The following is a 15,899-nucleotide window of genomic DNA, read 5'->3' on the forward strand; positions in this document are numbered from 1 at the left end:
TGGCCTCTTGGGTCAGTTGACCCCAGTTCTAATAAAGCAATCCATTGAGACTTTGAACATTTGATTTAATGTGTATGAAAAGAGGAGAACAGATAAAGCTAAAAATGTTTTTATTAACCTTTCACGGCTCTACTGAAAACCGTCAGCATGCACCACTAAACTGTGAAATAGTGTCTGCATGGTATCCATTGTGCCAAATTGCTGCTTATCTTTTGGAATGAAGTAATAACTATTATATTCTATTTACTCACATGGACGTATGAGCCTACAAACTTTCTCTCTCCCTATAATCTTTGGCATGTCTATATCTGCTGTCATCAAAGCCATTTCGGCAACTCATTATTCTATTGGTCTTAAAACCTCCTGACCACATCAAACAGCAGCATATAAACAGAGTAGATACTAGGGACCAAAAATATTTTAGGAGAGAATATGTTAGTCTTCACCCTGTAAGACTTAAAAAAAATTATTAGGATTTTTCTCTTCCGTTGACTAAGGTTAAACTTTCAAATAAAGAGTAATGGTAGAGTTTAATTATGGCAGAGCTAATCACATAATAATACTATCTGCATTATGTTTGGCATTAATAAATACAGTAACTTACTATACCCCTTATAATTATTAGAGAAAGGAATGAGAATAACAGCCTAAACTGATGGTTCACATATTAAAGTCTGTGCTCAGGGTTATGTAGTGTCTGCTTATACATACAGATGCATCTGCTCTTCAATAATAAAAAAAAAAAAACAACAAAAGAACATTAGAAAAGCTCTTTAACTGTAGAGAGAAACTATCCTATTGAAGTAAATTAAAATTTTGCCTGACATATCAACAGGACCAGGGTTTTGCTCCTGTCGTAAAGCTGTACCCGGAATTACAAGGGTACGTAAACCCAAACAATGCTGGGTAAGGCTGTGGCCCATTCCATCAGAAAGAAATTTATCCATCTAGGACTCCGGCCCTCCCTCCACAGGAAGACTCACCTCGCACAGTGAGGGTAGCAGAGGCTTCCACTTTTCCAACTCGATTCTCAGCAATGCACGTGTAGGTTCCTTCATCTGTGCTCATGGCCTTCTTAATGCGCAAAGTGTAGTCATCCTTGATGTCATACCTGCATTACAGAAAAAGAGTGAAAACTCCTTCTGCAGACAACAGAAAAGAATGAAAACTCTCACCTGGAATATGCCAGTCTGAAGCTTGAAGCCAACTTTGGAAAATAAATTATTATCTAGCATTAGATAATTCCACAAAGCATTAATCTTCGTGACATTTTTATTGCACTCTGCATTAGTTAGAAACTTTACATAAAATTAGTATTGCGATGTTCACTCGGTATTAGGGCTTTATTAATAATATCATTCACTTTGTCCTTGATCCAGAGCAATAAGATAAAATTAAGCTATCAGACATCAGTTACCAATACATGACAGCTCAGGTTTATCATGCCTTTAACTATGTGAACTACGCATTTTACCTTTTGCTGATAAGGAAATTTCCCTTTACACACAGTTTTTCTTTAGAGCAGCAACTCCTTAGGGAACCTGAGAGCATGTTGGTAGGGATCTGACACTACACAATTACAAACAATAAAAAATATATTTAAGCTCTGGAAGGTGACATTTATTGAAGAGGTAGGTTAAACGAGATTTATCAATTTCACAGAAATACTACAAAATTATTCATTAAGGGTGGACAATAACATTTTCGCTTTCTTAAAAGAAATTAGAAACAATTCAGTTCTGCTTTGTCCATTTCTTTGTTTTTACTGTTGCAATAAATCTAAAACTAAAAGAATGTACAAAATTGGAAACAACGCAAAGTACTTCAGGTTGCAATGAGCATTCATTCTCTAGGCATTTAGAGTGCTTATGCCTGGAAAGTCTTTTCAGTTTAATTGTTATTATCCTACAGAAGTCATGCTTAACAAACTATTTAGGCTCTGATCCAAAGCTCATTAAAGTCAAGAGGAGTCTTTAGCTCATATGAAATTTCTTTGGCTCCCAAACAGGAAAACCCCGGTTTTTAGCATGAACATTTTACTCTTGAAATACCCTGTTGTAAAATTATTTTCAACAACATTTATTCTAGACCAAATAAGCCCATGATACCTTAAATCACCTTAAATTTAGAGGCAGCTTCAGATTCTCCTATATCACGTAGTGAAAAAGGAACACATAACTAAATAAAGATGAAGATATTGGGAGATGTGGTTTGTTCAGCAAACGCTCAAATCCTATGGGAGGGTATCCTTAAATGTTTTGGTGAATAAGAATGTAACATAATTAGTTACAGGAATGTTGTGAGGCTCTATGAATATTTTTTAATGCTTTCAGAATCTGAAGCATTAAATTCTACATAGATAATATCCATTATTATTGGCTCCTTTACTTCAGATTTGTAGAGAGAGTACTGTGTCCAAACAGACTTTAAAGCACCCTAACTCAAAAGATCCTGTATGTTAAAACTCTTCAAGTTCTGTTCGAACTACAGCTCACAACATCAATTGAGCATTACTAGCAATTCCAAGCATAAAAAGTAGTCAAGACATCTTTTCACACCCACCATAATACAGTACAGCTTCATTCTATATCCAGCAAGCCCATTCAATTCATTAGCAGAAAATAAATTGAAAAAGAGCAAACTGAGGTTAACCATTCTGTCAGATAGAAAATAAATACAATGAATACTCATTCTTTTAGGATTACATTTAATTAAATGTATACATGGTATCTCAGAGGTTTAACTAACAAATAAGAGATACGCCAAGGGGAAGAATAATAGATGCCATGATAAACTTTGAAAACTTTAAGTGAGGTGGAGTGGGGAAGTTATGACCTAAGGGAACTTAATATGCAGTTTCTAGAGCAGTACAGATCCACATGCAACAGTTGAGGAACATTTCTTCCCAACTGCTCACAAATTATGTGATTTTCCATGCTATGCTGTACTGCTACAAAGCAAACAGAAATCACCATTTTCATGTGGGAGAAAAGGCAAACTGTCTTCCTTAAAAATCTCAGGAATTAACTCACAATGACAGAGAAGTTATTTGTCTTCAGCAACCATAGAACTGCAGACAAGAGAAAATGCTTATTTTCTTGACATGAGGCCAGCCCTAGAAAACTAAAAATATAAAGTTGTATTCTGCTCCTGCAAGATGAGAAAAAAAAGATCATTTTTAATAGCCATGTAAGATGGATATAGGAATCACACTTATAAAACCTGGGCAACACTTAGCCATTTATTTCACTACTTTTTACTTTTTTTTCTTTATTTATTTATTTTTAGGACAAATAACAGGCTTGTGGTACACCCCACAACTGCTGAGATAGAGAACAGGCAGCAGGACTGTATCTAAGTGGTTGCTTAAACTTGGATGCAGGCAGCCTGGGACAGGGCCCTCCAGTCTGCTGTGGGCTGCAGCTGACTCACTCTTCTTCATCTCACTGATGTGCTGGTGCTGGCACAGCAGCCAGCAGCCTTGGAGCCTTCAGCAGGCTTCGTGTTTGCACCTGCCAATCATGCAAAACTGTGCAAAGGCTGCTGGGGGGGGCGAGCCAGCTACATGGCATGCCAGGACTCAGAGTGAGGGGACAGCCACCACCTCTCTCCTGAAGCCACCCTCCAGGGAGGGTGGTGTAATATTTCACTATTGTGGCCCAGTTATCAGTTGCTTCAAGGAAAGGTCCAGCTATCCCATTCTGTTGCTCCAACAAAGCCATAGTAGCTTTTTGGACCACCTTGACAAATGTGCCATCTAGCAATTAGATTCATACACACATGGACCCGTGGGGCAGTACAACCATCTGCTGTCCTGAAGTATTAATACGCTGCCCTTCAGTCATCTGTTCCACCCACACTGTCCCCAGAAGTCACCATGGTTCACTGAGGAGCTCTGACAGATGAAGCAGGCAGGAAGGAGAAAGGAAGAAAACTGGCTTTTAGCCTGATCTACAGAACAAGGAACTTGTGTGAGAAAGGGACCATGAAGTAACAAGGAGAGAAGCCTGGTTTTGTTTTCAGTTTCTGCAGAGTCCACCTAAACAGTCTTGAATAGTGTCTTGACACCTCTCCATCCCAGAGACTAATATTCCCATAGCTAGATGTTTCCACCTGAGTTTCCAGAGGAGTGCACTCTCATCTGGATTAGAGCTACTGAACACCTGGGAATCAGGATCAGGGCCACTCTGCCTGCTAATACTAACCACAGAGAGAGCTTACCAGACTCATGCATTGATGATGGAATGGTGGAAAACCAGAGCATACTGCTTAAGTTGTTCCTCAACACCGCCAGTGCACTAAGAAAGCAATGCCTTCAAAATATGTGCAGTGTCAAGAAACACCTTCTGACACATTGCCCAAATCTTGCTGACTCCGAGCCAATTAATGCCAACATTCAGCTAAAAACATAGAGCATCAGACATCAGTTTCACATGTTTATGGTCAGGTAATTGATTTTAAGTGCTTCTTTTTGTTAAACATTCAGAGGTGCTTAACCTTGCAGTTCAGCTTAGACTTCAGCCATCCAATTGAACTGGGAAAGGGTTTTTTTAACAGCAAGTCAGCCTGTGCCTAGATATAAACCAGCCACTTTTGGGCACCACATTACATAATTTCTGTTTTACAAGTAATAGTCAGAGCAGGTCTGCCTTTAATTAACTGAGAGGAAAGGGGGAGTGAAGGAGGGGGCAAGGGATTGGAAAGGCAGAAAGAAACAGAGAAACAGCAAGCAGATGAGAAAACACTGCTGGTGAGGAAATTCTAATAGAAATTGGGTGATTTTGAGTGAAATCTGGCAGTCTCTGGCGCATATGAATGCATTCATTGTTGCTAGTTTTGATTAATGACAGTTGTACAATAGTGTGCTGACAGTCACTGCCATACAGACACATTTTTTTTTTTTTATATGAAACACTGCTGAAAATGCAACCCAATCAGATTTGGCCCCTGAACAACATGTGCTATCATCACTGTACCGTGAATTGAGATTGATTGGTAACCAGCTGTGACAAAGTGGGAAAAAGAGCCCTGTTTTTTTCAAGAAAAGAAAAAAAGAAAAATAAAAAACTGAACTGTGTCAAAACCGTTACCATCTGCTCAACCAACTAACAAACAAAACAAAACACATTAAATGTTTTTAAGTATCACAAATTAATGTACTGATCTTGGATTTATGCACTGTCTCAAATAATAAGAATACTCTTGAATTTAACTAGTTTCATCACAGTTATGATTTTTTCCCCCATATTCGAAAGTGTATCTGTCCATGGTCATTAAATAAAAAAAAAAAATTAAAAAGAGAGAATTTACTGAACTTAGAGAGATTTAACAATATGCTTTACTGAATTTGATACACATTTTAGGGATGGCTCCAAAGAACACTTATTTTCCAAATTTTAAAAACTGTGCATGGAGTAATGCATAAAAATATACGTACTTCTTTGTCTTCACATTTCTAGGTAGCAAAACTCTGTTTGCAGGTGAAGTCATTACATTTAAAAGATATCCAAGGATGCCTGACTGGTAATACAAGGATGCACTTGCTTCAGCAGTGCATTTTAAAACTGTGAGAATGCATTATTGAATTCAATAAATCCAATTCAAAAAGTCATATTTCTTCCTTAAGGGAGTTTGCAAGAGAAAAATTCACATCTTAACTGATGCCACTGGCCTAAAAATAAATTAGATCAATTTACACAAGTCACCTATTTTATTTTAAAACATTACTGTAAATTTTAAAAATTTAGAAATAAATAAAAATAATCTTTGTATGTAGGGTTTGTAGGCTTTCTTTTTCTTTTTTTTAGAGATGGCACAAAAATTACTTTGCTCCATTTTCTTTCACCTGTGTGCCAGGCTATTTTGCAAAACACGCACAAAGCTTCAAGATAACTCTCAACATCAATCATTAGGGAGTCCAAACAGAGAGATGCAACTGGCCAAAACCAGAGTAAACAGGAGGTAGTTAAGAAAGCTGAAGCTCCTGTCTATGCTTCTCTTTTGTGGTGCTGGCACTCCAGCTCCCAGCATAGTGCAACAGCTTTTCCCTGGCTCCCAGACCCTCTGGGCCAGATGGAGGGAGCCAGAGAGAAGCTGCAGTGAGATAGAAGCATTACCTCTTTACCTGCTCCAGGAGCAGAATGAAGAGCTTCCATTCCCGTTACTGATGCAGCCACTCCCAGGGCCAGCTTTTTTACAAGAAATGTTGGAGTTTTTTTCACTTCTGTCTCATGCATTGATAAGCAGCAGAAGTAGAAAGCTTTGTGAGAGACAGATTTCTGAGGGAAAGATAAAGGAGCCTCTGGTTTTCTTTTACGAGTAAAAACCTGAATCAGAAACAGAGAGAGCATTGCTATATATATTTGTGGGTACTGGTATCAAATTACTCTGTTTTCTCCCCAAAATCAAGGCTGCTTGTTGCTAGCTGGCTCTAAGACACTGCTTACAGCTATGATAAATTAAGCTATCAATCAGGGAGCTATCCCCAAGGCGCTGACATGATGGCTGCCACTCACATTTCCATGTCCAGATTCCCATTTATTCTTTGGCTACCCCACTCATGCCATAGCAAGGTATAAGGCAATGTGACATTACCTTGAATTTCTTGGCGTGAGGCATATATGAAAGCAGTCATACAAACTGGTTCACTGGCCTTATTATAACAAGCCAAAAAAAAAGAACTAAGCAATATAGGCTACTATTCACTGTTTTGGTTTTCTTGAAATATGGTGGCAGCAGGTTCTGCTTTAGTCAAAAATGTTTTATGGCTTGTGATCAGCCAATTATTTGTAATTTCTTATGGTGGACACTCTCAATTGAAACAATATAAAACACACACTGACATTGCACTATGCCTTAAGCCAAGGCATTAAAAAAAAAATGGCCTAAATCTTACAAAAGATGTATACAGCAGTTACTCTCATTGGACCAACACTGTGAAAACTTTCCTGTGCCCAAGGAAATGGTGTTAACTGGCTTCCTGGATGCACAACACTACGCAGTATGACTCTCACATGCAAATACAAACTTCTGACTGCACATAACTAGTACCTCACAACGTTTGGTAAACCTTTTTGAAATAATTTGGAAGCAAACAGAACTTAAGAAGAAAATATATGATTGGGAATCAGTGACTTGGTAAATTCTAAACTGATTCAGGCTCCATCTTTTACCTCAGCATCTCTCTATGCACAGATAAGTACTCATATGGAATTACCACATGATAATTACACAAAATGGGCTTCTGATTTGATTTTAGTTCCAGACACAGCTTCACATTTTAAAAACTGCCATGTTGGTGGAAGTATGAGCTAAGAGACCATGTAATGACTTGGCATGGAGACCTATCCTCCTATCACCAGAAGTAGTCCCTTCCCTCATAGATGAGGCACATTTGTCAGGCAGTTGGGGAGATTTGTATTATTAAAGCCTATGTCATAAACTGATTCATCAGAAAAGCATCCTTGATTCTCAAGGTTATCCGCTCAGCACAAGCCACTTAAATTTATTTTAAGGCAAAGCAAAATACTAGGGTTTTTTCCATTTATGTTTTTTAAAAAACTGAAATGATGCTGCAAGTTTTGGAAAACAGTCAAGAACATCTGAGCCCAGACTGGCATCTTGCACTCGCTAAATATGGCTTGATAGATTTTTTTTTAACATGAACACACAGATTATGAGTAGTTTGAAATAAACAGAATTTGTGTTGGCCTGTCTACTATTATTTGCCTTAAGCATGATGAATGATTATGATAAGTTTGTCAGAGAACTAACTGAAATATTTTCTAATCTGTATTTCAAATCAGTTACAAACTTTGAAGTGATAATTAAAGATGAAGTCATGTTAATGTTTTAATGAAACTGCCTTCAACATTACAGTTAAGCCAGAAGTCATATGATTAACAAGTGTATTTTGCTAACATTAAGTAATTCTCAACACAGGCCTTACCAAAAGGAACTGAAGAGAGTTCTTAGGGTTAAAACTTGAAGTGTTTTCATTGACAGATTTTGTCTGATTGTTGTTGTTTTTGTTGTTTTTTTTTTTAACTCCAGCTTCCATATCCTATGTGTTAAAGCAGAGGAAATCCCTTCAGGCCAGACATTTCAGCAGCATCAATGAAGCTGGGGTTGGAGCTCTTGAATCCTATTACTGCTTGAACATAGCTACCAGCTTCCCTCTTCCTTCACTCTTGAGGATTTTACATAAAAACTGCATAGTTAGCTATCTTTATTTTTCCATTCTATAATGTTAATAGTCAATCAACTGAAAATAGTGAGCTTAAACTGTTTGATATACTAGTCAAGGAAGAAGGCTACGTCAGTATTTTTAAATTTGTAAATACAATATATGAACTATGGGATTGCTAAGCTTTTACTTAGTGTCCTCTGCTTTTCTGATACCATAAAAGGGTTCAAGGACTAGAATGAGTATTCTGAGTGAAATTCTACATTATGTTTTCCTGGGTCTCCTTCCTGCAAGACCATCTATTTACTACAGCCTTCTACGAGTACAAAAATGCAAGAAACTCATGGTTTTGGTTACTACTACTTGTATTAAACGTTTTTTAAGAACTCTACTAGTGACTTCATTAACTCTCTGAAAATTAGAAATTTAAAGATGTTAAATAGGAGAATAAATAATGAAAATTTATCTTGTGACAAAGCTATTTTCAAGTGCACTACCAGTGATCACTTCATAGATCACCACTGGTTCACAAAACATAAAGAGAAAACATGTAGGTAAGACTGCTAGTTGACACTATTCCTTTATGGTTGCTGTCCACAGAGTTATAAAGCTACTTTCCCAACCTTGACCCTTATGTAAGCAACTGGAGACTGTTTTCATGCATCTGCAAACAGACTGCCTGAAACAATAGCTCTTCTTCAGCTCTGTGGTGAGAACTGACACTTAACATGAAGCCAATTTAAATGTCAATGTTATTAACTGTCTCTCTTCTGATCAGCCTAGCAGAGACACACATCTAACACTTTTGCTCACAGCATTTAATATTTCACTCAAATTGAATGGCAGATAACTACTGGCTAAACTATAGACCTCTGGCATAACTGCAGATGATGCACTTACAGGACGTTACTGAATGCCATGCCTTGAGGGATTTAAAAAGTCAAAAACTCTAATTTATGCTTTTCACTTGGCTATGTATTCCTCAGAAAACTGTAAGGAGTATAGGTTGCCACTTACAGAACAGGAAGGGACCACTGAGAGGCAAAATACCAGTCAGAGAAGAGGGATATTCTACTAAAAGAATAATAGGAGGGGTCACCTCACCATCACTGGGGTGTATCATCTTGACACTATCTACAAAAATAATCAAAACACTTTGTCCCTCATTACTTGTCTATCTCTAAATTATCTATCTGGGTTTCCTAAAATCATCCAACACAACAGCTAAAAAAATGCTTAGACTGCACTCCACTGGAATCTTCCTGTGTTGAATTAGGCTGTGTGGAATCTCTGCAAGCTGCACTGCGTCTTGCCCTGAGCCAGCCATGTGCTCCACTAAACCCAAGAAAACGTCCTCTGCTAAACATCTCCACTCTCTCCAGATGTAAGAATACAAATAACATATTAAACCTCTTTCTTTTGCTATCTCCTTTTGACAGCCTGTTAAGAACATCCAATCTTCTCCCCTATGCTCCTCATAAAGGGACTTAATCTCTCCTGGATACTTTAGAGTAGAAAACAAAAGATGGGCATGCAAATCATACTGGATCTAACCGGAGGTGATGAATAGTACATGTGATACAACTAGTATGAAAACCATTCTTTTTCTCCTACCCTTTATTTAAAACCATTAATTGTTATTAATTGCAACAGAAATTCGCTGATGTAACAAAAGATTATATCCATTACACTACTAAAAACACTCTTTACTCTAATTAATTTTCAATACACATTAGACAGCATTTTGTTACAATCTGCACATACTTTAACTCGACCAAAGCACACAGAGCTGTAGTGTTATTAACTCATATTTCACTGAAAGGTCATTCTCCCCTTGGTTGTATCTAGAGGAGGCTGTAGTTAAATACCTCACTTTCCCATCCACAGAATATAAATATAATTCTGTAGCACTGTGTTTATTCTTTCAATTACTGTCTCTCTGGTTTACAGGGCCTTATCCTGTGATTGTGGAGAAATGCACTCTCATAACACAGAATCAAAGAATTGCTTTGGCTGGAGAAGACCTCTAAGATCATCAAGTGCAATTGTTAACCTAGCACTGCCAAGTCCATCACTAAACCAGGTCCCTTAGCACTACTTGTCTTTTAAATGCCTTCAGGGTATCTTATCTGGTAATCAGGGCCTTTCTGAATCTCCTCTTAAAAAAATTAATTTTGCTGAGTTTATTGGTCTAAGGGTTTGCTGTCAGTTGCATTTAAATCCATTTCAAAGATTTATATCTAGAAGACATTAAGATATTCTTAAAACATCATTTACCCTTAATTTTGAGCTCACAAGAAGCCATAAAGGAAAGCAAAGAAATTACAGTACGTATGGAAAATGCACACCTATCAGAAGAGTGGCAGACAGTACTTCTGCTCAGGCTATGTGTATGAAATTACTTTTCCAGCACAGAGTCCAGTTTTAAAAGATTGCAAGACTAACACTTTTACAGACTTTTGTTGTTGGAGCTAATGCATCTTAGCATAAGTTAAGTCTGTTAACTAGGAATGCATTTTCCCAAATAAGTTTTAGTGAGTATTTCTAATCTTCAGAAAAGAGAAAGCTTACTGTAGTGTTTTTGATTTTCACTGCTGTGTGTCACTGCTCTGTTTCATTTAACAACCTACAATCTCTCAACAGTTAGCAATACACTTTGTGTAAACTACACACCGTTTTCATTCTGAACCATCACTCTTGGGTTTTCTGCCTACACTCCCATTGTGTGGGTGGCTTGTAAAACAAACACCTCTTCGTGCTGGTGCAGTTGCCACTTTTCATCTCTAGTACAATATTCATCTAATCAGACAGTGCCTGTAAATGCAACTTACAAGAGCAGGTTGTAATTTCATTAAAGATGTATTTACTGAGCTAAACCAGCTGTTCTGGGTTGAAATGTAAAAAAAAAAAAAAAAAAAGGGCCCATGTGATTGCTACTCAGTCATTTAAGGCAACTGAAAAATACATTTGCTGAGCTAACCTTACTCTCCCAAAGAGCTGGCACTGCTACTCCTTCTGAGTAAAAGGTTTAAGCAGTTATTATAGTGTGTCATAAATTTTAACTTGTAATTGAAAATCTCTTCACTTCCTAAAAAAAAAAAATAAAAAAAAATCCTTATGACTTGCTATGTAATTACAGACTACACAGCTGCTCTCTTCGGCTTTGGTAGAAAATTTGAAGACATGAAACACTGAACAAACCTTATTCAAATTTTATTAAGTTGCTAGTCATAGATATGCCACTCTCAGATTGGAGGCTCTCGAATAGTATTGCTTTCTTCCTGTTACCAGCACTAAAAAGCAGATGAATCAAAAGTTGATCCAGGCCATACTGAGCTCTTCACCACATAGGAGACCACCAGTTCCTTATTGGGAAAATATATTCTTATTTCTTCAAAGCAAACAAGGGAAAGCTACCTCAATATGTGGCTGGGAACAGACTTCTGTGTATAAAGACAATTTTAATTGAATTTTCAATAGGTCCTGGTCATTATGCACGCCCACAATTGTCTGAGTTGCTTTAGTACAATTTTTTTGCCATTTCCTTGTGTCAGTTAAAATGAAAAAAGAACCTATTCATAAAATAGTGAACTTAATATTTCAGCCAAAGCCACAGAATTGATGACCCTAAAATATCCTGTTCCCCTCCAGTAGTTTGACATGAGCCATACTTGATTAACTATTCCCTAGCCTTTGTGTACTGTGGAAGCTATGATGTGAGGTTGAATTTTTAGAGCAATTAAAATAAAATATACACCATGCGCCTCTACCCTTGATTCACAATGCATTTCAGTCACAGGTCACTGACTTGAAATGGACAGCTTCTGGAAAAAAGCTTTACACAACCCTGGCTTCACATTGCACTCTAGTTTCTTCCTGTTGGTGTACTACCAACATTTTTAATAGCAACTGATTAATTTTCTGGGATTGATTTAGGGTCTGAAAAGATTTTTCAAGTATGTATAGTTTAATTTACTCATTAACACAACACTGTAAGCTAACTAGGAAAACAGTTAGCATACATAAGTCGTGAGACTTAAGACATAAGTTTCCACCTACTTCTTCTTATCACTCTCTTAATTGCTGCCCAACCATACACAGAAGAGCTCCATGATGTATGCCAGAGTCTTTTAAATCTTATGTCAGGTCTACAGGATATCGTACAAGCTAATTCCTTTGGCTGCCAGGGAGACCGATTTCTCCTAGGCATTTTGAAAAATTTCACTATGAGAATCACTTTCAAGTTTTAAATGCAAAATACAGACTATTATAGTTGGTTTAGACCATCAATTAAAAAATGATAAAAGTTTGGATTGAGAACAAACTTATACCCATTTGTTTTTAGTTTAATGCATAGTTAGTCATAAATTTTTCATTAGTTTCATAGAGAATCCATCAAAATGGACAAATAAATCTTTTTAGGTAGGCATATTTTCAAACATAATTTCTTTAGAAGTTGCTTTATTTTTTTTCTCATTCAATCAGATTGCAGCTGAAGATGCTGACAGTTCACCAGGGACCTTTATAATTAAAACTCTAACAGTCTGAAATTATTTCCCAATTATTACCCAACACACCAATTGGTGCAGCAATACTGTTTGCATTTGACACAAGAAATTACTGTTATTATTGTGAGAAATTACTGTTATTTTGTGACACGTGTCACTAAAAAAAAGCTAAAAGGAAATAAGATGGAAAAACAGAGAAGGATTTCTGAAAGACCCATGGTCCAGTACCACAGATTCTGGCATTCACCAGGAGCAAACTACAGAAACAAAATGCATGCAAAAATTCAGTTCAGCCCACTTTGCTATCATTGAATGAGACACTTGTGAAAGCTGAACTACCTAATAGCACATTTAAAAATTTGCAGTAATTGTTGAAACAGGTAATCTACTATAACCATCTTGTAATCCAGGGATGAAGCCAAAAGGAAATTATTGAAGGAAAAAACCCAGACAGATGTGTAAAGAATAACTTTAGCTGTAGAAACAGGAAATTGATACTGAAAGCTATAAGACAAATAGCTGCACAGATCTGTTCAGAAGAAGGATTTATGCAAGTAGGAAGAATAACAAAGGGAATTCCTTGAGGGTTTAATTTTCCCCTGTACATGTTAAAAAGCTTAAAATACAGGAGCTCAGAAGCTGAAAACTAATTTCAGTTTTATCTCAAAAAAAAAAAAAAAGAAAGAAAATGTCTTACTTCATTAAGGAGGGAAAACTTACAATTCTCTTCTTAATTTGCAATATTGCTATATTAAAATTTTCTCATCCATCCATTCATACACCCTATACCTGGGCAAATTTTATTGCTTGCACTAAAAAATCCAGAGGAAAAAAATAGCTTTCCTTTTCTATGTTCCAAGTTTATCAAAACTCCAGTGAAAACCCTTCCTATGCTTCCTGTTATGTTTCTGCTTCCTTATAAATATATAATGAATGAACAGAAAAAGTTACCTTGAAGCACACAGTACTATGTTTTTCTCAGTTATATACATAAAAAAGGAACACAGTAATTTAAAAAATCCTAACGAAGCAACCTAATCAATGGCACTGTTGGTTTATCATCAATTACTTCTCCTTATGAGACTTAGAAGCAGACAAGTCACAATGTTTTTACTGTAAACTACTTTCCAACGTGTAGTTAAATAGCAAAGAGAAAAAATCATCCTGCAATTCAAATGTCTGCTCCTCAAAATAATATTTTATGTATTACATATGTGATTTTTGCTTTAAATTCACATAGCTATGTGAAATTTGCCTTAACTTGTAACAAAATTATTTAAAAAATATAGTATATATACATACATATCTCTACTTACATAGATTTTTTTTTTCCAGATTATGTATTATTACATTAATATATTCAACTGACGAACTGCATGCTCATGTAGGACATCTTACAAAGCTGAGGATTTGGAACCTAAAACAAGTATTGTTCAAATTGAGTTTTGATGTTTTATTAAAGATTTGGATATGGAGAAACAAAAGCTATTAACCCAAGAAGCAAACATGACCAAGTTATGTATGACTGAGGAATTTTGCCATCGGTTTTCATGAAAGTATATGCTACACTAGATATGATATTTAGCAAGTAGATGAAAACTGCCAGGTAACAGCCTTACCACATCTTTAATCTTCTTGGGCTGAAGATGTAAAGCATGCTAGGATTAAAAAAAAGCAGACAGCACTGTCTAACTTGTTTTAGTCAGGCCCAGTCTAGTAGTATGCTCACAGCAGTCTCAATGTACATTGATACAAATTAGCCATCAATACCACTACAGTTACTAGTTTTTTTAAGATCATGATTGGAGTAGCAGAAACAACACTGGCGGACAGCCTAGAAAAGTCCAATGTTTAAAGCTGTCCAATCTGAAGAACCAAAAAGTTAGATTTTTTTTTTCCTCACTTCACATTCTATCAGCAACATTCCAGGAATAAGCAACACTGATGGAAAAGAACAACCAAATGTGCTGGGGACTAAAAAATAGGCACTACTCATGTCTGCTGTTGAAATTAAAAGCATTGTGCAAAAATGACTAAAGACTCACAGAGCTAGAAGTGTTGGGTGCTTTATGGAGACTTAGATTCTCAGTCCTGTTATGAGAACTATTTCTGTGTTAGGATTTTTTACTCTAATAATGATTCAGCATCAAAACTAGAAGGAGTTACAGAAAGCAAGGACCAAACTCTGCTGTTAGCTGAAAGAAGCCGAGCTAAAATAGTGTTCTTATATAGGACAGACTGTCACCCCTGCTCGTTTTGAATTTTCTTCATGTTTGTTCCAGACTAAAAGCATCTTTCCTGAACACAAACAGCCTGTTCTGTATTTCAGCTGCTAGTTTTTGTTAGGGTTTTTTTTGTTTGTTTCCTCCAGAGAAAGATTTCTCTCCAGGACTTAGCAGGCATGAGCTGAAGGGGCAGCAAAGCCCAACATGCTCTGCTTCTAATTTGTTCTCCTGGTGCAACAGAGCAGCTTTTACAACTCTCCAGCCAAGATTTCTCCCTTTAGATATAAGCACTTTATTATGAAAGATACTATCACTAGTATATCTTTACTTCTCCAGCCAATTTATTGAATACCCACATCCTCACAATACCTATGCATCACATTTCTTCCTTCCACAAGAGTCCATTACCTGGAAAATTCAACCCAGACTGAGTTTCCCTGCTCACCTGGCACTGGAAGAGGTTTTGTAGTATCAAAGACCAGCGATATGGGAAAGAAATCTTTGCAATAATGTTAAATAACAAACAATAAGTTGTAAGGAGTGATTCCAGAATTACTCAACAACTGAAATTTGAAAGTATGAGGAACAGGAATGTTGCTCTTACCTTCCTCTTGGTAAGTCAGCATCATCTTTCTTCCATCGGACTGTGGGTGTGGGATCCCCCTGCACCTGGCACCGGAAATCCACGGCCTCTTCCTCCAGCACCACTTGGTTAATCGGTCGCCTGAGAAACGTGGGCCGTTCTTGAAAGAGACATTAAAATTCCTTAGTGAGTCAGCAAGTTGAAATGAACACTTTAGACTTTTAAGCATCTTTCTTTTCTTTTTCTACCAATTGACAAAATGAAAGAAAAGGAGGCTGATCTCCACAAATTCAGACAAGTGGAACTGATGATGTGCATAAAGAGCCCAGAAGATGACTGCCAGGCTGGAGAGGAGGTTGTTGTCACATCTGGCCCTCATGCAAGGACTGAGTGCCCCC

The 15,899-nt window shown here is 36.9% G+C and overlaps 1 protein-coding gene across 1 annotated transcript in view; it reads right to left on the reverse strand.

Moving 5' to 3' along the window:
- The window catches only part of ROBO2 (roundabout guidance receptor 2), an 888,578-nt gene that overhangs the window by 120,339 nt on the left and 752,340 nt on the right, over positions 1–15,899 (reverse strand). The window contains exons 5-6 of the mRNA XM_030448588.1: positions 15,523–15,661; positions 984–1,111 (exon numbers count right to left, since the gene is read on the reverse strand). Of these exons, the coding sequence (XP_030304448.1) occupies positions 984–1,111; positions 15,523–15,661 (267 nt within the window). The remainder of the gene's footprint in view (positions 1–983; positions 1,112–15,522; positions 15,662–15,899) is intronic.

The sequence above is a fragment of the Calypte anna genome, chromosome 1, assembly GCF_003957555.1.
Source record: "Calypte anna isolate BGI_N300 chromosome 1, bCalAnn1_v1.p, whole genome shotgun sequence".
Lineage (NCBI taxonomy): Eukaryota > Metazoa > Chordata > Aves > Apodiformes > Trochilidae > Calypte > Calypte anna.